Source organism: Mercenaria mercenaria, chromosome 4 (assembly GCF_021730395.1).
Source record: "Mercenaria mercenaria strain notata chromosome 4, MADL_Memer_1, whole genome shotgun sequence".
In the NCBI taxonomy this organism is placed as follows: domain Eukaryota; kingdom Metazoa; phylum Mollusca; class Bivalvia; order Venerida; family Veneridae; genus Mercenaria; species Mercenaria mercenaria.
Window position 1 is genome coordinate 50830440 of NC_069364.1, and position 23964 is coordinate 50854403.

At 35.6% G+C, this 23964-nt stretch overlaps 1 protein-coding gene across 2 annotated transcripts in view; it reads right to left on the minus strand.

Moving 5' to 3' along the window:
- Positions 1 to 535: 535 nt before the first annotated feature.
- Positions 536 to 23964, minus strand: part of LOC123551661 (interaptin-like) — a 69899-nt gene continuing 46470 nt past the window's right edge. The window contains exons 23-32 of one of the 2 annotated variants that reach the window (XR_006686452.2): positions 18533 to 18721; positions 17493 to 17696; positions 17196 to 17273; positions 14071 to 14142; positions 13469 to 13627; positions 11149 to 11373; positions 7584 to 7739; positions 6702 to 6785; positions 1848 to 2915; positions 536 to 1526 (exon numbers count right to left, since the gene is read on the minus strand). Coding sequence is in view for 1 of the 2 variants with exons in the window: in XM_045340740.2 (XP_045196675.2) it covers positions 2760 to 2915; positions 6702 to 6785; positions 7584 to 7739; positions 11149 to 11373; positions 13469 to 13627; positions 14071 to 14142; positions 17196 to 17273; positions 17493 to 17696; positions 18533 to 18721 (1323 nt within the window). In the remaining variant the exon portion in view is untranslated. Of the gene's footprint in view, positions 2916 to 6701; positions 6786 to 7583; positions 7740 to 11148; positions 11374 to 13468; positions 13628 to 14070; positions 14143 to 17195; positions 17274 to 17492; positions 17697 to 18532; positions 18722 to 23964 lie in introns of both variants that reach the window. The other variant, XM_045340740.2, reaches the window with a different exon arrangement.

Consider the following 23964-nt stretch of genomic DNA (forward strand, 5'->3'; position numbering starts at 1 on the left):
AGCAATGCTTAAATCATCACAACGATATTATATTGACGTTACATCGACGTGATATTTAGCACCATGTATGCATCTAAAAGTAGCGCTTTCAAATTTGGTCATATATTTTACTTAATTTTGACTCGTGACTGACCCACTTGTGAAAAAAACCGCATCTGATGTACACTTTGTGAGCACTGAAGCAAATATTTTTATCTAAAATTTCTGTCAATTTTGACTGGTATGCTACCATAAACTGTTGTTTTGTCGTTTTCGGGGGCTTTTTAACAGACGAGCTAACATGCTCTCGCGCTGTTATCGCAGCATTCTTCACATATGCATGTTCGAGGTAACACTGCCATATAATGCATAATTCAAATGCAATGATCGATGTTGTCAATGTCATCAAATTACAACGTCCCCGTGCATTTAATGAAAACTGGTGCCAGGCGTTCCCTGTGACTCGATGTGCACAGAAAAATATTCATAACACAGACTTATTGAATTTATAGACTTCCATCTAACAAAATAGTTGAGATATGACCAAATTTGAGAATACTGAATTCCTCTTTTATTTATAACAATTCAAAACAACAATATTACAGACAAGTTCAGTATAACAGATATGCTAAATAATAATGAGTTCCCTGAAACACTATTGTATGAAGAAATTATCACAGTTTTACCACAGGTCAAAATGATGTAGTATCTCCCTAAGATTAAAAGCTATCTCCTACATTTTTCTAGCAATACATTTTAGCAACATATGCAAATATAAACTATACAATATAAGTCAATATCTAACATGTCTAGAATACACATTATATTCTCATGACCGGTATTTTTTTCATCAACTCAGACACCTATTACAGGTATAAGTTACCATAAATCTTGGTAAATAAGATCGCTCTCACTACTGAAATAGGCCATTTCAAGATAAGAAATACATAAAGCATTTTAAAGTAAGTTTTTTTTTATTAAAACAAGAAACTACATAAAAAAAAGTGCCCCCATAGAATCTACTGCTTCATTTAAATGGAAGTGATATCTGGGTAAACAACGTCAATTTTTTAAAACCTATATGTTATGGAGAGGGAAAAACTATTGACCTTTGACCTCGAAGTGTGACCTTGATCTTCGAGCTAGGGGCCTGAGTGTTGTGCATGTCAAGTTGTCTCATAATGGCAAACATGTGTACCAAAGATATTACATGGCAGAGTTATGGACCACACAGGAAAGAACCTATTAAACTTTGATCTCGAAGTGTGACCATGAACTCTGTTAATGATCCCACTTTTCGAACGACTCGTAGTGTCACTATTGGGAACAATGTGTGTCAAGTAATATTATTTCCAACCCTCGGGACAGTTTGGATAAAAAACCTCGCTAACGCTCGGTTTTTCATTCCACACTGTCCCTCGGGTAGGGAAAAACCGGTCTTACACAGGCAGGTATGTAAGATCCTTATAAACTTCTTTGATGGATGACAGAAATGGGTCGGACAGGAATGAACATATTGGTCTTTGACTATTTAGTGTGACATTGACCTTTGGGCTAAGTGTCTGGATGTTGTGGGTGACACATGGTCTTATTATCTTTATTGGATACATTTGTGCTGTGTAACATAGTAATCCCTTCATGGATGAGAGTGTTATGGACCAGACAGGTAAAAAAAACACTGACGTTTTACCTCCAGTAATTAAGTTGACCTTGCCACTGAGCTAGGGATCTTGGTGTTGCTCTTGACATGTTGTCTTAATATGAAAAAACATGTAAAACATGCCAAGTAATTTTAAGATCGCTTCAATGATGCCAGTGTTATGGACCTGAAAAGAAAGAAAAACTGCAGGACCTGGTGTGACCTTGACCTTTGGGCTAAACGGACTGGGTGTTATGCAGGACACATCGTCTTATTATAATATGGGATGCATTTTTGCCACATAATATTAAAATCCCTTACGGATGACAGAGTTATGGACCGGATAGTAAAAATCTACTGGCCTTTGTCCTCCAAGTGTGACCTTGAACTTGGTGCCGGATTGTTATGCATGACACATCATCTGATTATGGGGAACGTTTGTGCCAAGTAATATTAAAATACATAGAAGTTGGTCGAGTTACATACCGGACAGGAAAAAGGCCTGTTGACCACTGACCTCCAAGTGTGTCCTTGACCTATGAGCTAGGGGTCCAGTTCTTAGGCATGACACATAGTCCCTACAAAAATCTCTTGGTGGATGACAGTTACAGACTGGACACAAAATGGGAACGAATGGATGGACCGACACAGCAATTACTATATGTCGCCCCCAGAGGATGGGGATAAAAGTTTTATTTACAAACATCCAGTTAGAACTCTGAATTAAATCCACTTTGGTGTGCCTCCTGCATTTGATATGGTATGGTGATATTTTCAGTATAAATGTATTCATGCACATCAAGATTTACACAAAATACAGCCTCTCATACAAACTTTCAGTAAATTGGTAGGCGATGTTTGTAAGAATAGCCAATAATTTCTGATAGATCCTTTCACAATCCCAGTTTAGAAACGTAGTTATAAAGCAAAATCAATGAATAATAGCCTTATATTGATTCAAGTCGTCTTTACATAAAATCACAGTCCAGAAGTTATATAAAACAAAGAACTGTAGTCATCTACCACTTCTGCTATGCTGGGGAAAAACTGATATTAAATATTGAGATATGTAAATCTTGCACAAAACAATCACCTTTCATAAAAATCTTGAATGTTACTGATCAAAAATCCCTTAATTTCATCAATCTTCTAGAGCGAAACCAAAAATATCATCGTTTTCAAACCAAGACATATCGCTGCTTTTAACCTCTTTTCGCTGCTTTGGACTGTTCTTGAAAAACTTGCCTGCACTTTTATTTGGTGTTTTTCTTACAGAAGATGTTTTTTCTTTCTTGTCCTGTAAAAAAGAAAAACACTTGTGAATATATACTAGACACGACTGACACCATAAAGTTTCCAGGTAAGCCTAGCAAACAGACTGCCTGATGATGTAAACCATTTGCCTACTCACTCTCCAGGAGTTTGATACAGTAACCGTAGGAATTTCAATGGATACCATCAATAACAGCCAAGAACAAAATTACTGCCCACAACCAAGAACAATACTTTTGCCCACAGCCAAGAACAATATTATTGCCCACAGCCAAGGAAATATACTACAAATGTATTGCCCACAGCCAAGAACAAAACTATTGCCCACAACCAAGAACAATACTTTTGCCCACAGCCAAGAACAAAACTATTGCCCACAGGAAAGAACAAAACTATTGCCAAGCAATTAAAGCCTCCTGCCAAAGGGGAATGTTTTGTCATATTTACTGCCATTGGTACTGGAACTTAATAGAAGGAAAATAACTGACCATCTGCAAGTAGGTTTTCATTCAACAAGAGGCCAAAATGGGTCTAAGTTGCTCACCTGAGGAGAGCCTTGACCAATTGACCATGCTTTTGACTAAATTTTGTTAATATCCATTTAGCAGTTTCATTAGAAGTTATTTCTTTTTTTCATTAGAAGTTGCATTTTTTCTTAGGCAGCCTAAAATTGTGTAACTATCTGAACAAACTTGAGAGAAGTCCAACCAAGGGTGCTACTGATCAAGTTTGGTCCATAACTTTGACAAATTTTTATGTGGCTGATCAGAAGAGGTTGTTTAAAGCAAAAAGCTGACAACAGATGACAGACAGCACCATCACAATACCTCAACCAGAACCTTTGGTTAAGGGTTACAAAAAAATTCTAGTACTTTGAAAGTTGACAAGCAAATTCAGTGATTTTTGCACACCGGACTTGCATTTCTGGTGATTTTACCCATGCCTGCAAAACCCATCTGGCAACTCGCTGCCAGACGACTCTTGTGTTGTTAATGACAATTTTAACTTTCAAACATCATGACGTCACCTGTTTACGGGTGTTTATTTCCTGTCTTTGTTTAAATATGCAACAATAAAAAAGAGTGCTACAAAGTATTTTATTTCGCTTTCTTTAGTCTATAATCTATAAAATACATCATGCAAGAAAAATAATCTACCACTGGCTTTAGATGCAAATGGGAATATCTGGCTCTCGGGGTAACTGTTTCAGTGTTATTGCTAAACAGTTACCCCCTGAACTGGATATTCCCCTCTTCATCTATATCCAGTGACAGATTATTATTATCTATATCCCCTACCATATATATTGTTTTGTGAATGACCGGACTATAATTAAAGGGCAATAACTCTGCAGTTACTGTAGAAATCCTGACAAAAGTTCTGCATGAACCACTACCCTATAGTGATCTATGTTTGTATTAAGTTCCATGCAGATCCATCAATAGGTTTTTGTGTAAATTTATAAACTTTAAAACAATGAAAGGGCAATAACTCTGGTTATTAAAGAAATCCTGAGGAAAGACGAGCAAGCACCACTGCCATACAGTGATCTATATCTGTATTAAATTTTTTGAAGATCCATCAATGGATTAATTACTTTGTTATGTGTGAATTTATTGATTGCAAAGCAATTAACGAGCATTCTAATATGACAAGGCAATGTTTTAATCATCACAACAATATTATGTTGATGTCATGTCGACGTGATATTTAGCGCCATGTATGCAACGAGATATAGCTCTTTTAAAATTTTATCAAATATTTTACTTAAAACACGCTTAAAACGAAATGTCACATAACACATTAATCTCGATTAATTCACACACACACCGAGTTGGTAATTTGCTGTGCAGAATAATTCGCCATCATTGAACTATTCTGCAAGAAGTATTACCATTTCCGGTCCAGGCGGTGCATGACGACCTACCATTTGGCATCATACATCAGCGACAAAAAAGTTCTATCACAAAATTGACCTAAAATTTACAATAAAAGAAGTATTAGAATCAAAATAATTTATAGCAAAACCGTGTTTTAACACTATTTACACACTGGTGTTTATACGTTGTACGAAATAAATCACTCGGGCTACGACCTTGTGAAATTATTACATTCAACGTGATTATAACTGCCCATCATGTATAAATAGTGTTAAAACACAGTTTTGCTAAAAATTATTTCTTAAATAACTCTGAAGTTGCAGAAGAGATTCTAATGAAAACGTTGCAGGCACCATAGCCCCATAATGATCTACATCTGTGTAGTTTCATGAAGATCCATCAACAGGTTACTTAGATACAGTCAAAAATCTCTAATTTTCAAGGGGAAAACACAGCTTTTACTAAATAAAGGGGGAGAGTATAAAATGTGAGCAGAGGACAGGACATGTGGTAATTAATAATTGTGAGATTTGGCAATTTTAGCTAAAATACTTTTTGAATTAGAATAAAACTGAATCTGGAATGGAATTGATGTAAAAACTAGTTCGGCAATATGGGCAGGACCATTTTTTGTTATCAGGTCACTGACAAAATAACCAAACAAGAGGACCATGATGGTCCTGAATCGCTCACCTGTCCCCACATGACCCAGTTTTGAACTGAGTAGGACGTCGTTTTTTCTATTATTTGACATAGTGACCTAGTTTTAGAGCTCATGTGACCCAGTTCTGAACTTGACCTAGACATTATCAAGATAAAAATTCTGACCAATTTTCATGAAGATCATTTGAAAAATATGGCCTCTAAAGAGGTCACAAGGTTTTTCTATCATTTGACCTAATGACCTAGTTTTTGACCGAACGTGTCCAAGTTTCGAACTTGACCTAGATATCATAAAGATGAACATTCAGACCAATTTTCATGAAGATCCATTGAAAAATATGGCCTCTAGAGAGGTCACAAGGTTTTTCTATTTTTAGGCCTACTGACCTAGTTTTTGACCATATGTGACCCACTTTCAAACCTGACCTAGATATCATCAAGGTGAACATTCAGACCAACTTTCATGAAGATCCATTAAAAAATATGGCCTCTGGGGAGGTCAAAAGGATTTTCTATTTTTAGACCTACTGACCTAGTTTTTGAATGCATGTGACCCACTTTCGAACTTGACCTAGATATCATAAAGATGAACATTCAGACCAATTTTCATGAAGATCCATTGAAAAAGGTGGCCTCTAGAGAGGTCACAAGGTTTTTCTATTTTTAGGCCTACTGACCTAGTTTTTGACCATACGTGACCCACTTTCAAACCTGACCTAGATATCATTAAGGTGAACATTCAGACCAACTTTCATGAAGATCCATTGAAAAATATGGCCTCTGGGGAGGTCAAAAGGATTTTCTATTTTTAGACCTACTGACCTAGTTTTAAACCGCACGTGACCCACTTTCAAACTTGACCTAGATATCATCAAGATGAACATTCTGACCAATTTTCATGAAGATCCATTGAAAAATATGGCCTCTAGGGAGGTCACAAGGTTTTTCTATTTTTAGACCTACTGACCTAGTTTTGGACCGCACTTGACCCAGTTTCGAACTTAACCTAGATATCATCAAGATGAACATTCTGACCAACTTTCATAAAGATACCATGAAAAATGTGACCTCTAGAGTGGTCACAAGCAAAAGTTTACGCACGCACGCACGATGGACGCCACACGATCACAAAAGCTCACCTTGTCACTTTGTGAAAGGTGAGCTAAAAATACAACAACAAGCGTTATTGGGCTTTTTTCATAGCAGTTGCATGATAAAACTGAAATACATCAACAGCATTTGACTATGCAAACTGACAAAAAACTTACCTTAACACTGTCTTCTATTAACAGAGGCATCTCTTCATCATCAGCAAGCATGTTTATATCAGTTTCCTTTGCCTTATGCGTCTTCTGAAGTAAAACATATTTAATAGTAAAAGTAAATTCATTTCTGGTCCTTTTTTAAAGACCAGCAATGTGTGTATAGGACACAGACGCCTCGTCCCATGTCATGTTAGATTTAAGGAGAGTGTCCTCTAAGTAATGACATTTTCACAAGAGAACATTTGGACTGAACCTGTCAGATCTTGACCTCTGAGCTAGGGGTACGGCAAGGGACATGCCACCTTATAGTTGTGAAAATGGACAGGACATGAAAAACTGACTGAATCAGTTAACTGAATTTTTATATGACCTGGGTCTTGCATGTGACAAATCATCTTGTGCTGAATGTTTAAGAAATAACCTATCTCATTTAGTCATTTATCCTTAAATTAAATCATGCTTTAAGTTCAGATGTGAAGGAACTATATCACAATTCTAACATGGCTGGATTTGACTGCCAGTTAAACAAAGAAGAAAGTCAAGTTCTGTATATTCTGCGATAAACAACAGTTGATGCGTGAACCGGTAAGAGAAATATTTCAATGATCATGTAAGAATGGAAACAATCAAAGTCTCTTTGTGGTTTGTGGTCTAGTTTATCACGGTTCATCGTTCAGATGATCAGATATATAACAAGACAAGAAACAGACCTTGCTAATACCATTCTAGACTTTGACCTTAAAGCGTCTGGCTGCATTTATTGAACACACTTAACTTTTGAACACTAGGAGGGTGACATGCTCGCCCCACTCCTTTACAGCTTCAATGCCCAAATCCTTCCTTTGCCCACGGAGTTACTCATTGATTCTTTGATTGTTATCTTACCTTTTTCTTCCCAAGATCTACAGGAGGTCCTCTTGGAGTTCTGCTTAAAGGTACTGATGAGTTTTTCTTTACACTATCTATTCTTGATGGTGTAGTTGGCTTTGGGGAATGTTTCAGAATCAATGGAGTTGTACATTGCTTACCATTCTTATCATTCTGAAATTGTTGAAAACACAGACTAATTCTAATTGACAATGATGTCTAGTTTCAAAGTTTTGAAATTCTTTAATGAAAACCAAGACCATGATTTTCTTCAATGATGGCATATATGAAGTAATACCGATTATTTTCTGAATAGAAATAACTCGCGTTTATTTAGGCAAGAATTAATTTTGTTTTTTGTCATGATGAGAACAATAATAGACGCTTATGTCATTCGTAAGCAAATTAGCCTTAGATCAAGGGAAGTAACAAAGTATAATTGATGTCTATTTGGAATCTTTCGGTTTTAACCGCACATTTTTTGTCGGTGACGTCACAACACTATTCGGAGTCATTCGGGCAGTTCACATGTTTCAATCAGCTGGTGTAATAGACACGAAATTACCACCCACCACACCCTTCACATACATATGGATATATATATATATATATGTATTTTTTATGTGATAAACAATAACATGATATACTGACTTTGTTACTTTTACAAAGATACAGCTGTCAGCTATATATTTTCAGGCTGCCAAATTGTGAGGTCTGATGTTGCCTGGTGATGAACCCTACCTTTATGGAACATATTCAGCCGTTCTGGTTGCAGACCTGTTATTCAACCAGGACATGTACCTGATTAAAATACTGGGAATTTCAATTTACATTCAGTTGATTTGTGGTCATCAGGAATCTCTAGAATTTGAAAGTCTAGAAATTTAGTTCCATAGGGCATCATCGTAGAACAAAACTTAAAGACATCAGAGATATATCATACTCATTATATCGGTTGGCAGCATAAATAAACTTTTTTCTTTCTGGAGGCAACAGCAGAGCAATTTTCTTATCTATATAAATGAAAAAGGATTTCGGATAGATTGGAGCTATATCGGGCTTGAAATAGCAGTTAGCAGCATAATTAACTTTTCATTTGCGGAGGCAGCAACAAAACAATATTCTTATCAAGCAACTACAGACTTCGTATATACCAAAGCTGTATCAGGCTTATTACATTGGTTAGCAGTATAAATAGCATTTTCGTTTGCGGAGGCAGCAAAAGAACAATTTTCTGGTCAATCAAATACAGATTTTGTATATACCTAAGCGATATCAGGCTTAATACATCAGTTTGCAGCAATATAAACTTTTCATGTGTGAGGCAGCAATAGGACAATGTGCATATGAACCAAATGACTTAGTATATAACAGTGCTATGTGAGGCTGGATATATCCGTTAACACTGTATAAATTTGGGTAACATCAGTAAACGGATCTTAAGTGGTAGAAACAACAGAACAATTTTCATAGCGGTATTGTAGGCATGAACATTTAGGTGGATTTTAATTCGCCTTTAGTAACATGTTGAACCTAAGAGTGTGGTTTGAGACAGATGATACATGGGATGTTAGGGCATTCAATAGACAGAAAATGTGTTATGAACAAAAATGAACATCATAATTTTGTTTTAGTATGTTTATTAGTAATAATACATACAGTATTTCGAGTATTTTAATTCAGTATCAGAATAGACATTTTATAAATATGTGTGTTATTATTTTGTTTTGCTATTCGAGTGCTTAATTATTTCTGTTGAAACTGTTTTATATTGAAACTCCTGAATTATTCAATTTTTTAATGTTATCATGCTTGCATGTGCAAGCATTGTTTACAAACAAACAGGTATTATAACTATGTGACATTGCTGAAATTGATGAATATATTAAGAAGTTTTTGTTTTGTAGGGTGTTCTTTAGCAATGTTATAATTCATATTTTAACCGTAATTTGAAGTAAAGGTACCTTTCGCATCTTAATTGAGGATTATGACGACCGAGGGTCATTTGTGCTTGTACACTTGGTCGACATTTGCTTTCATGGCCTATAATATTAGGTGGGATATACATGGAAGTGGATGTTTGCATTAGCTTGATTTGGTTAGGTAATAATCTAGCAATACTTTACTGGCTTGTTGGTCCGCTTCGGCGGAATGTTCAATGATCTGGTGAACTTGCTCGATTACATTTCAAAATTTAGTTTTTTCTGTGAGCACTGGATTTGGCCCACAAGTTGTTGCTATACTTGGTATCTCCTAGGTGTCTCTTTGGCATTAAAATTTTTACATGGATAGGACATTACAGTGCTAAATATAGCTACTGCCATTAAAATTTTTGCTATTGTGCACCGGCTAATTGCTATTGCCTGATTAATTGCTGGGTGCTTGTCACTGCTGAATAATTCTATAGTGTTGGCACGAAATTGGTTTTTGTCGACCGAAATGTTGCTAAATTATTGTCCAAGTATTATGCAAGACAGATACATTGTGTTTTGCTATTGTCTGTGCCATATTGTATGGCCGAAATATTGATAAATTATTGTCCGGATATTATGCATGACAGATACATTGTGTTTTGCTATTGTCTGTGCCATATTGTATGGCAAAAATATTGCTAAATTGTTGTCCGAGTACTTTACGCGTATTGTGCGCGGAAGAATGATTATGTAACAGTTATTAAACGGTGGCATGTGTATTGTACACACCTGAATTTTTGCTATTATTAAATTAAATCATCCTTCATTGTGAAGGTTTAATTTTGCACGGCAGAAATATTATTATAGTCGTACTAATTGATTGTACTGATTTAGTGCATGGCAGAAACATAACTAATTTTAAGTTTACTTGAGGGTGTCAGCAATTTTGGTCCTCGGTTGTTAGAATTTTCATTACATTTTCTTGGCCTGGGTCACAGCGTGTGACAAAATTCAGGCTAAAACAATTATTGTCAGAAAGATGCGGCCATTAAAACTATCCAAACTTGTGTTAGGGACTTTATTAATGTCTTGTTATTGATAAAGTATTATGCAATATGTTTTTTGTGAATCAGTTTCAAATAATTAAAACAGGTTTTTCAAAGAATTCTGGTTTATTGTGTATAATTCAAGTCCTTAAATAATCTCTTTTAAATCATTATGACTGAACAAGAGCTATGCAAAGTGGGGCAATATACACCAATGTTCCTGATCAAATGAGGGTAAGCACCACAACTCAATTAAACCATGAGAATTTTACTTAATTGACTAAACATTTAACAAGTAATATGAAATAATATAACTCATGAAATAAATATTCATAAATTCATAGTAAATTTTACTGCACCTAGTTACCAGCTAATCTTGGTCTTTGTAGTGAGTGCACAAGGAAGTACCATTAGAAACAAAATTGTGAGTTTATGGGCAAGGTTTGAAGTGTCTGCTGAATATAGAAATAAACCAAGCTGCCTCTTGCAGTTTTAACAAGCTCTGAATAAGGAAAACTAACCTCCTTGAGAGATCAATATGCCATTTTTGAACTGACAATTACCAGTCACAATGCCATCATCTAAGCAGAGACATAAACATTTTAACACAACTATTTTTCTAACCTCAACATCCATCACTTCGAAAGAGGATGATTCTCCAGATTCAGAATTTCCATCATTATCTTTGGAGGCAAATACTACTCTCCGCTTCTTGGAGGCAGAGTTTCCAGACAATGGTTTCAGAATGGATCTCTGTGGAGTTTTCATGTTGGATGGAGTTCTCAGTGTCTGTGGTGTCTTCAGTAGTGCTTGGGTCTTCAAATCACTCGTGGTATCTGATGGTATAATCTGAATAAAGAGTTAAAGTAACTAGAACTGTCACAGGAGTGACTCATACCCCCACCATACGGTCTTGTCACAGAAGAATGGCAACCATAAGAAATCTTAAAAATACTTAGTCTTTGGAGTACTTCATCCTGGGCTTCCACATGTAAGTAATACTAGTATAATACTAGTATAGTAATACTAGTAAATATATTAAATCTCTAATATTAGAGATACACTAAAAGTGAATACAAAAAAGTGTCTTACCGACCCATGTTACCACAGAAAAATGTGTTTACTTTTTACATAGGACTTATAATAAAAAAAGTTAGAAAAATACCTAAAATATTGAAAATCTAAAAATAGGATTTCTAAAAATAGACTAATTCCTGGAATTTAAGGGGAAGAAACTCCATACAAAAGTTAAAAAAAGGTTACTTCCCTTTGGCTCTAAGCCAATCAGAATGAGATATAGTGAAAATACATCAAAATTAACCTTAAATTCTAGGTAAAAGGGGACACAATTCAAGAAAAATTAGTTTCAGAGTTATGCACCTTGTGTCACATGATGTGGGTGATGAGGTGGAACATCTATTTTAAGTCTGAATCAAATCCATTTGGTAGTAACTGAGATATAGTGAAAATACATAAAAATTAACCTTACATTCTAAGTAAAAAGGGGCATAATTCATGAAAAATTGGTGTCAGAGTTATGCACCTTGTGTCACATGATGTGGGTGATGAGGTGGAACATCTATTTTAAGTTTGAATCAAATCCATTTTGTAATAACTGAGATATAGTGAAAATACATCAAAATCAACCTTAAATTTAAAGTAAAAGGGGACATAATTCATAAAAAATTTATGTCAGAGTTAAGCACCTTGTGTCACATGATGTGGGTGATGAGGTGGAACATCTATTTTAAGTTTGAATCAAATCCATTTAGTAATAACTGAGATAGAGTGAAAATACAGCAAAATTAACCCTAAATTCTAAGTAAAAGGGGACATAATTCATGAAAACTTGGTGTCAAGAGTTATGCACCTTGTGTCACATGATGTGGGTGATAAGGTGGAACATGTATTTTAAGTTTGAATCAAATCCATTTGGTAATAACTGAGATAATAGATTTCGGGACGGGACGGGACGGGACGCGACAAAACTGACTCCTATATACCCCCCTCAAACATGTTTGGTGGGGGTATAATAATATAATTCCAAAGCAAAAGTATAACCTTTAAGAAATACATTATATACTGTGCTTTGCAAACTTTCATACAAATGTACTAGTATTCAGAAATTAAAAAATTACCCGGAACATGGGAACTAATGACAAAAACAGAAGGGCTCAGAGGGCCTTGTATGCTCAACTGATCCAGTTCTTACCCCAGATACTGTAGAATATGGTAAATAAGCACATATTCAAATATAAGCGCATATCAAAAGTAAGCGCTTAAGGCCTAATTGTTATTCCATATGGGATAATAAGCGCATGGTATGCCCTTCCCATATTTTTGTCTCAAAAGTAGGCACATATCCGATTTAATACTGGTAAACGAAAAAAAGATGCACCAAAAAGACTTAATCAACAGTATTATACCGTGATAATTGTTTATCATGTGTTCTTACCTGTTGAATCACCATGGTGTTAAAAGATTTTAACGTCTATTGTCTTGTAAAATGTTAATCGTTTACGATCATCATGCTTTCTGAGTAAATGAAAATAAAAGTACCAGAAAAGTTGCTTGCGTTGTCACTACAGTTTGTCTTTCTTGTGTAAATTTATAATCTGTGAAAATAATATGGATAAAATACCTCTTTAATGCAAATCCTATTCTAGGAAAAAGAAATTAAAAATTGTTGACTTTTATAAAAGATGTGGGAGTCAGTGTGACCCTACCTTTGACCTTTGGACCCCACAAGTATTAGAATTCATCTACTAACAACTTGCAATCATTCTATGAAGTCTGACAACTGTTGGACCAACCTTCAACAATTATTAATTGGAATCTGAATGGTCTACCTTTCCAACGCCAGACCAACATGAGCAAAACAATATATCCACATATTTTCTTTCAAAAGTGGGTAGAAAAATATCAGAAACTACATATATTATACCTGAGGTGTTCTAGGAGGCAGGACTGGTGTTGGTATTTTACTTGCATTTTTTTTCTGGTACGTTTTGTCTGGAAAAGGGCTTGTCTGTGCTACACTTGTGGTTGTACTCTTGATGTACATCTTCCCTAGTTCTTCTTGTAAATCCTTCAACTCTTCATCCTATATTTGTATTAAATTTCATGAAGATCTATCAATGGATTATTTTGTTATATAGGAATTTATGGTTTGTAAAATAATTCAAGGACAGTAACTCTAAACTAAATGAAATGATCCTGATAAAACAGCTAATGCATCCCCCATAGTGATCTACATTTATGTAGTTTCATGAAGATCAATCAACAGGTTACTTAGGTACAGTAAAAAGTCCCATTTTTTTACCAAATGAAAGGGAAAACTGCTTTTTCTTGTCAATCAATTTTTGAGCAAAGGTCATTTGCTAATTATTCATTATGTGAGGTTTGATGATTCTAGTAAAAATACTTTTTGAATTATAAGCATTTTCAATTATGATGCTAATCTACATGTTTGCTTTATTTTACAAATATTCACTAGATAGGCTTTAAACATACCAATATTTATTTACTAAAATACATAACACATACCTTTTGCATATTCTGTTTCTCAAGTTCCTGAACCTTGGTTTCTTTTTCACTAAAGTTTTTCTGGAGGTTCTCCTTAAAAATAAAGTACAACAAAAATGTTTGAATGTTACACTGTCAATAACATTAAAAAGAACGAATTAATACAATCAGAAACAATAAAGATTAATTTTTCATATTAATCTCATTTATTATGGCTTAATTGACCTGGTTAACTATTTATTATTAAGCTTGCCCTAATTTGTCGTCTGCTGTCCATAAACCTTGACATGCATGCAAGTCACGTGACATATAGGTATAAATGTAAGCAACACAGTCTTCTGTCCTCTTTCAATACCAGTAAATCGAAGCTCACCCACCGCACTGCAATAACTTTTTATATTACTAGTTTGTAACTGTATATGGAAAATGAAAGTTCAATTTTTCTGCCGTTGAGATTTTGTATATTTCAGTTTGTTTCTTAACAACGTATGGCAATGTATGGCAAACCCGGCATCTCTTAGCACTATCGTCGGTATACAAGAGGGATATATTTATTTTCCTGGATTTCACTATAAGAAATCTGCATATCGAAGCCGACCACAGTTGACCAGTAAGACTCGTAGAATAAATATGACAGTGCCTAATACGTAACAGTCGTTTAGAGTTTGGAGGAACTGAGGCAACGAGACATTGGTATACCATTGCTATTCTAGGAAAGTAGGTCTTACATTTGCTGAACTGAAGCTGAAAGAATTTATAATTTGATTAAATTTCCAAGTGTTTATGATAGTGGAGTGACTTTAATATTCATGAAGTTCCATTTACATTTACGAGGAGATGCTGTCTAAAAACGAAGCTTGAATGCAGTTTATGCGGGGAGTGACTTAAATATTCATAAGTTTCCATTTACAAGAAGATGATGACTAAAAAAGAAGCTTGAAAGTGAAAGCAGTCTATACTGGGGATTGACTTCAATATTCATAAGGTTCCATTTGTGAGGAAATGGTGACTAAAATACGAAGCTTGGAAGCAGTTTATGCTGGTGACTGACTTTAATATTCATAAGGTTCCATTTGCGAGGAAATGATGACTAAAATACGAAGCTTGGAAGCAGTTTATGCTGGTGACTGACTTTAATATTCATAAGGTTCCATTTACGAGGAAATGATGACTAAAACGAAGCTTGAAAACAGTTTATGCTGGTGACTGACTTTAATATTCACGAGGTTACATTTACGAGGAAATGATGACTAAAATACGAAGCTTGAAAACAGTTTATGCTGGTGACAGACTTTAATATTCATAAGGTTCCATTTACGAGGAAATTATGACTAAAACGAAGCTTGAAAGCAGTTAATGCTGGGTGTTTTAAAAATAAATGTTACTTTGTATTTTAATGCATATTATATACAATGTCATTATTTTTAAGCTGTAAGAATATATTGTTAATGATTCATGTTTTATTCAGATGTCTATATATTTCATAAATGTGCAATTGTCATAGAGATACATTATATAAAATATTTTCTGTCATGACGGCAGAACATTTTAACATATGGGGGCGGCCAGGAGTTGACATGCATTCATTTTACCCCTTATTATAAAGCAGCCAGGATTTCACATAATAGATACATTTGTTTTACCACCTATAAATTTAATTTGCCTAGAGTGTCGTCTGTAGGTGGATAACGGTTTATAGGGTTCAAAAAATTATTTTCTGGGTTCTAAAATTATCTTTGGGTTAAACGAGCTTTAAAGTACTTGCTAGATTAGCTTTGACTAAAGCGGTCTTTAATAGCTCCTATTTTGCTAGGCCATTTTGTAGCAAAACTATAGTTTCATGTTGCACTGGTGGTTGGATTAATAGGTACTGCGGTGTACCTTGCGGTTATATCAATCGCCGAGTGGCGGCGAAAGTAGCACTAGTAATGCTTTGCGGTTCTATCTAGTGCCGTGTCAATGAGTAGCAAAGCGGTATAGCAGCATGATTGCACTGGTGGTTGGATAAACAGGTACTGCGGTGTACCTTGCGGTGGTTGGATAAACAGGTACTGCGGTGTACCTCGCGGTGGTTAGATAAACAGGTACTACGGTGTACCTTGTGGTTGTATCAGTCGCCGAGCGGCGGCGAGAGTAGCACTAGCAATGCTTTGTATCTGGCGATGTTTATGTAGTGCATAGTTATTACAGATATGACACCGAACGGCTTTATTAGTGCAACAGGGGTGGGGGCTTCCCAGGGTTTCTTGTAAAGTCCGCTCTTGGTCGCTCCTATGTGCATGTCTTTCCATAGTTATAATCTGTGGATCGAACAAACTTCATTAGTGTCATCTGATGAGGTTTATTACGTCCGTCATGACCAATACCGCCATTCATATTTTCAATTATAATCTTGGAAATACTTTTTAAAAGTAAACTTGATGGAGTTATTTATATGCGGCAATGTAATAACTGTTATTAAAATATGAACTATCGCATGGCGTTGTTGTCATTGGTATTTAGCAATTGAGTCCTAGTATAATGGTGTGCAACTTAAACACAAGTTTCTGAAAATCAGGACTGTGGCACCTTTGGTATTTTCAATTAATGGATAAGTCATAGCCATGACAACCACTTCTTTCTGAAGGTTGCTAGATTACTGGACATCATTTCTATATGCCTGAATGGACATGTTTTGTGATATTGCTGGACAGGTCTGTCTTTCAGTAATTTTGTTTCCACTTAGCAACTCCAGAATGCATCAACCTGTGAACTTGAGACTGCTATATGCATGCTCATATCACAGGCAATGAATGTCAATACTGATTTTGAAGACATAAGATAGAGGTCAAGGTCACACTGACTGTTGGTGCAAAAACTGTTTCTGCTCAAAGTTTTTTAAGACAAGATCAGAGGCCAAGGTCTAAATGACTGTTGGTGCGAAACTGTTTCTGCTCAAAGTTTTAAGAGCAACTTGACCTAAAATCATCAAATTTTGCAGGAATATTGCCCATGGGCTGTTGGTGACCACCAGTGATTTTGAGGCCAGTGGTAAGGGGTCAAGGTCATAGTTGTACTCTTGTATTATGTAAGAAAAAGGCATTCATACCTTAAATATTCCAATAAAATTATTATACATGTCTATCTGTTATCAGTGTCTTACTAACCATTTGATATCCAGAGTCAGAAATAGTCTTCCTCAGCTGTTCAATTTGACTGTTTAATTTAGAAACTTTGTCATCCATCTGAAAAATAAATATCTTCAAGACTAAGGATTTGTCAGCAAACTATTGTTTTGATCATCATTATCAAAGTCTTTAAAAACATTTCTAAAGATGAAATTCAATAAAACAAAGTATAAGGTAGCACCAATGATCTGCAGGCAGTGCATTTTATTGTAAATTGTTTACATTTGTTTTTATTATAAGGAAAAACAGTTGTACAGTATGTAAAGAAACTCATACCTCTTTCTTATGTTTAGTTTTCATTGTCTCAAGTTTATGCTTCAATGTTTCAACCTCTTTCTCCTTCTTGGTAAGATTTTTGTCAAGGTCAGATCTGTAACCCTGCATTATGGAGCTCATTTCTGTCCTCTGAGATTCACACTGAGAAAACATCTGATCTTTTTCTGCAAGACACTTTTCTGCATACTCTTTTGATTCTTTGGCCTGCAAAAATGTTTAAAGTTCTGTAAAGGAATAATGAAAGCCTTGCTAGATAATCAGTATTATATCCAAATATTCCATTTACCAATTAAATGTTACTTTTGTGCATTGAGACAGGTATAAATCACACTGTGACTTCAAGCAAATCAATGAATCACACTATGAACTTTTTTTTTTTTAAATTTAACCCCAATATATATTCACAATTTTCAGATTAAATTATCCCGAAATCTGATAAAAAATTATAGTTGTTTCCTGTCAATAACCATATGAAAAAGGATTTTTAGCTACATGTACAATTTAATTTTGCTTGCCGATTTTGAAATAATTTTTTAGACAATGTCAGTGACTTCCATTAATGTTTTTGTGAATGATCTTAATCTGCAAATGCAACCCCAAGAAAAGGGCCTTCTTGATATTACTACCGGGAACATCACTTTTTTTAAAATCAAAATAAAAGGTTTTTTTTCTTTCTGTAGATACAATATATGGTTAATGTAAATAACAAAACTAGTTATTATAACAATATTATACTGAATAATCCCACAGCATTGCAATCTCTTACAATTTTATTTTCCAGAAGACATATATCTAATTATTACACTGGTTATGACCTACTAAAATGAGGTAATTGAAAAAAAGAAAAGGAAATAAAGCTAACTAAACTGCTAGCAAATTATTGAAATCAGTCTTTAAATTCCATGCAAAAAAATAACAGGAGTAAGGAAAATGGAAGTTAAAAACATTTTATAGTCTCAGGTTATTTCTGCAGCATGTTGTCTGACAAACACTAGCATATAGCAGAATCAAAGCAAAGGACTTCAAATAATGAATCTTACTGTCTTCTCAGCAGTCTTCAACTCTTCTTGCACCCTTTTCACATGTTCATCTTGTTCCTTGATCTTTGACTCAAGTTCTGACTTGGATGCAGCTTCTGTCTCCATGTCAGATTGCAGCTTTAAAAGTTCCAGATTTTTGCTTTCCACACACTTATTTTCAGATGTTAACTTCGATTTTAGGCTACGTATCTGGAATGATAAAAGTAAAGACCATCTATGTAGGTCTAAAATACCAGTAGCTCTGTATGTAACAGTTATCATAACTTACTTCTATTGATAAAATGAAACTAAGGTCAGCCATGAAAAAATTTATGAAAAAAGTGAATAAAATTCAGAATGAAAAAGTTGCTGCTCAAGTATCTAGCCATATCCCCCAACTGAGAACTGTTTATGTCATGGCAAAATGTAATCTGCCAGGCGATTCATTTGTGAGTTTGATGGAACTCCAACAATTAAATGGAGTTTCAGTCAGCAGAGCTCCAGATAAGCTGCGTATTTGCGTATTTACGCAATTAAAATTGCAGAAAACCCAACTGAATTCATACAGTGTGCGTACTGAAACACAAGTAAAATTCCTAATACCCAATTCGTAAAAAATCGCTTGCGTATCGCATTTTCCTTATAACTAGAAAGGGTACGAGACTTTAACACTAGATTTGACTGACTGGTTATATGTTACCGCAGAACAGGTTTCAATTTATCGGAAAAATTACAGGACCATTCAGTCGGCTGATCTGTGTTATTTGGACGCTTTGTAAACAATTTCTTTACGCTGATAAAATGTAAAAGAATTGGCAGAAAAAAACATTGTTGCAGCACAAACAAACAAATTAGTGGGATATTTTGCTGTTCAACAATGACAGTTATTTGTTTGTGACGATGTAGTGTCACCAATACTGGATGACATCTTTTTGGAGAATGCATATTGCGGTAATCATTCGGGATATTGTGGATGAACTGACCTCTGACTGCATTAAAAGTGAAAAAGAAAACAACAGTATGAAACATTCATTACAATTTTAAATACATTTTTGTATTAAACATTGAAGAGCGCCATTAAAATACTTAGTCGGTCCTGTTTAATGATATATACCATGTATACTGTAAGCAAAAAATACTCATTTGTTAGTGCGAGATTGGTAAAATACCCAATTGGTTTTAGCAAATACCAAATTACTTTTGAAAAGGCTGGGTAATGATATTATTTTTACGCAATTCAAATTTCCAATACCCAATTCAGACAAAAAGTGATGGGTAAATACCAAATTGCACCAAAAGTTTATCTGAAGCTCTGAGTCAGTGATTATTATAAAAAACCAGAAATAGTGACCGAAATGGAAACTGCTATTACCCATGTGATAGAAAATAACATGTGGGATGACATTAAATTAAGTGATTATGTAGGTGTCATGCTTGATGAAACATGTGACATCTCAGTTGAAAAAAAGACTAGTTATCTACATTCGCTATGTAAAAAATGGAAAAGTCCAGGTTGTATACGTAGGAAATAAATTACCGACTGCACGGCAGAAGGCATCAAGACTTCCCTGCTTGATTTTCTATTAACAGAAAAGGGCTTGGTGACACAGACTGATCACCAGTATGACCTATCAAGAATTATGGGACTTGGTACTGATGGGGCATCGGTAATGGTTGGATGCAGAAATGGCTTCGACATGAAACTAAAACAGCACAATCCAATGTTGGTACAGGTTAGCTGACTTGTGATTCTTTCAGGGTAAACTGTTCCATATATTATAATTGCACAAACTGAAGAAAATTTCATTTCCCAAATTTAAAATTAATTTTTTGTTAGAAAAATAAATAGGATCTAATATTTGAATGCACAGATGTTAATTTTTTAGCTAGTTGTTTCGTGATACTTCATGATGATCAGTCTGAATGTCACTTTACTGATCAGTACTTTCATCTATTATACATTTCAGGTTCACTGTGTTGCCCACCGAATGAATCTTGCCGCGTCACAAGCAAGCATGGGAATCGAATACCTGGAAGATTTTAAACGGTTCATTCACTCTCTTTACATGTTTTACTCAGACTCGTCTGTGTGCTATGATAAGCTTCGAGATCTACAAAGTTGCTACATGGAAAGGCTAAGCAAGTGCCTGAGGGAACAAGTGAGGTGGCTTTCAATTGAAGCTGCAGTCAAAATGATTTTTGACTATTATGATTCAATAGTCATGTCTCTGGAAAATGATTCTGACAGTACTGGTAAAGCAGCTGGTATTTACAAGTTTGTTGCATCTGTCATATTCTTACTTACAGCTGCACTCTTAATTGATTTTCTAAGTGTGATTCGAATATTAAGTCTAACATTTCAGAAAGACCATGTCAATCTGTCTAGTATCAGAAACAATGTAAACAGTACTGTTGATACACTCAAAGCAATGAAAACTGGTTCAAATACAGTTGACACTGCTTTGTAAGCCGTAGGTCAGATTCCTGCTGTTGGTGAGAAAAAAATCTACAAAGGAGTTGAAATCTATGACAATCAGCCTATCAGGCAAAGGTTTTCTTCTGTCAGGGAAAAATAAATACATCAACAATTTAAAAGCAAATATAAGAGACCGGTTCCCGGAGGATCAGTTAGATATTATTGATACATTGGATGTTTTGTTCAATCCAAAGAGATACCAAAACCAGGGTGGGGAAATTCATGCTTATGCACATAACCAGTTTGATCTGATTTTACAGCATTATGGGCAGATTATTAACCAAAATAGAATGAGAAATCATTTCTTGAATTTCAAACTCTTGGCTATGTCATACAAAACAACACATGCTTTTGACAACTTCATTGAACTTATCTTGACTGAACATGCACATGTTTATCCAGATTTTGTAAAAGTAGCAGGTATTGCTCTAGTTATACCAGTCTCCAGTGCACCCTGTAAAAGAGGGTTTTCACACCAAAATGCTCTGAAAAACAAAGTAAACAAGAGCTGTCTCCGTAGGATGACACATGCCCCCGATGGCACTTTGAATGAATAGTTATGGCCGATGTTAGAGTTTAGGACCTTTGACCTACGGAGCTGGGTCTTGCGTGCGACACATCGTCTTACTGTGTCACACATTCATGCATAGTTATTTTAAAATCCATGCATGAATGACAAAGATATGGACCAGACATGCCCATCAATGCACTATCATGAAAAATGATCTTTAACGTCTAAGTGTGACCTTGACCTTTGAGCTACGGACCTGGGTCTTGCGTGTGACACGTCGTCTTATTGTGGTACACATTCATGCCAAGTTATTTGAAAATCCATCCATCGATGACAAAGATATGGACCGGACACGCCCATCAATGCACTATCCTTTAACATCTAAGTGTGACCTTGACCTTTGAGCTACGGACCTGGGTTTTGCGCACTGCATGTCGTCTTACTGTGGTACACATTCATGCCAAGTTATTTGAAAATCCATCCATCGATGACAAAGATATGGACTGGACACGCCCATCAATGCACTATCATTTAACGTCTAAGTGTGACCTTGACCTTTGAGCTACGGACCTGGGTCTTGCGCACTGCACATCGTCTTACTGTGGTTCACATTCACGCCAAGTAATATTAGAAAATCCATCCATCAATGACAAAGATATGGACCGGACACGCCCATCAATGCACTATCCTTTAACGTCTAAGTGTGACCTTGACCTTTGAGCTACGGACCTGGGTCTTGCGCACTGCACGTCGTCTTACTGTGGTACACATTCATGCCAAGTTATTTGAAAATCCATCCATCGATGACAAAGATATGGACCGGACACGAAAATTGCGGACAGACCGACAGACGGTTCAAAAACTATATGCCTCCCTTCGGGGGCATAAAAATTGCCTGAACCCTGATAGACTGAACAGATTCCTAATGATTAAACTTCAAGGTCAAGATGTTACTCATGTGGATTTCTTGTCTGTTGCCAGGGAATTTAATAGACTGAAAAAAGAGACTGAAGTAAATAGTTGTTGACTGTTGTTCTGTTAGTGTTAAATTGACAGTTTTGACACATTGTATGACAGTATCCAAGTCCCTGGTCTGAAGTGAAATAGGTGTTGTTCTGTTCTATCTATCTTACATAACCGTCGAACCCCTTGCGGGGACGTAGACGTTTTGCGCTTCAAAATCATAAAGAGAAAGAATATAGTGATAAAAATTTAGAGTGGAAGAAACTAAAAAAAATAACTTTGGTGAAATAAAAGATTAAAACTTGAGTTTGCAGGATTAAACTAGGACGAGACATGTTCAAGGCTGCAAACTGCGGCACTGACTTGCTCTAGGGTAGGGAGGTGGGCGACACTGGGGGGAAGTTGGTTCCAATGGTACACCGTTCTCGGAAAATAAGAAAACTTGTAATAGTCAAGTTCTATGTTGACTTTTAAATTGACTGTGTATCCAACAAACCGAAGTAAATTTCTGTTTACTGATATTCAAGAGACTGAACTTGAAGTGAAAAATGTTTTGTTCTGTTAAATTAATGTCAATTTAATGTGTAAACTTAAACTTATTTTGTATCAAAGAGACTAGGTGTTTACTGTTCAGTTGTTCTGTTAGTTTCAAGACTATGTTGACAATTATACTACACCCAGTTGCATAGAAAATTGATCCATATTACTTGTCAACCCTTACAGAAGAAAAAGGCTTGCTGTGTACTCTTGCTGTGTACATACAGCGTATATGATGCGTACATGATGTGTAGTGAAATCAAGGGCTTTAAATAGTACGCAGGATATACACCGCACATACACCGATAGTACGTTTGTAGTACACTTTTGACATGCAAATGAGCTCTGCCGCGTACTACTTGCTGCGTACATGCTGTGGACTACATAGTACACAGGATGTACGCTGGAGGAATTTAGTATGCGGGAAATAGTACGCAGCATGTACGCGGCACATACACTTTTCACATGCAAATGAGCCTGCGGTGTACTACCCCTGCGGCGTACATGCTGTGTACTCCTACGGCGTACATGCTGTGTACTCCTGCGGCGTACATTCTGTGTACTCCTGGCCCGAATCCTGCAGCGTACATGCTGTGTACTCCTGCTGCATACATGCTGTGTACTCTTGTGGCGAAACTGCTGTGATAATGTAAATTCCTTACCCCACCAACTTTCTTATGCAAATGCTGATCATTTGGACAGAAAAAAACAGAAAAAAGATAAGTGACATGCATCAATAAGTATTTACCCTTACCAAAATAATGTAGATTGATGTTATCAAATAAATTAGTATGCTTTTCTTCATCCACTTTTCAATGAAATAAATCAGTTTTTGTAGCATGTAATTTAGTAAACATCTGAAGAAAATGGCGTAACTGCATCAAGGGGAAACAACTTTAATGCAACTAAATATAAGTGTTATAAATTTCGAAGTATCTGCGGTGTACATGCAGTGTACTATTTTCT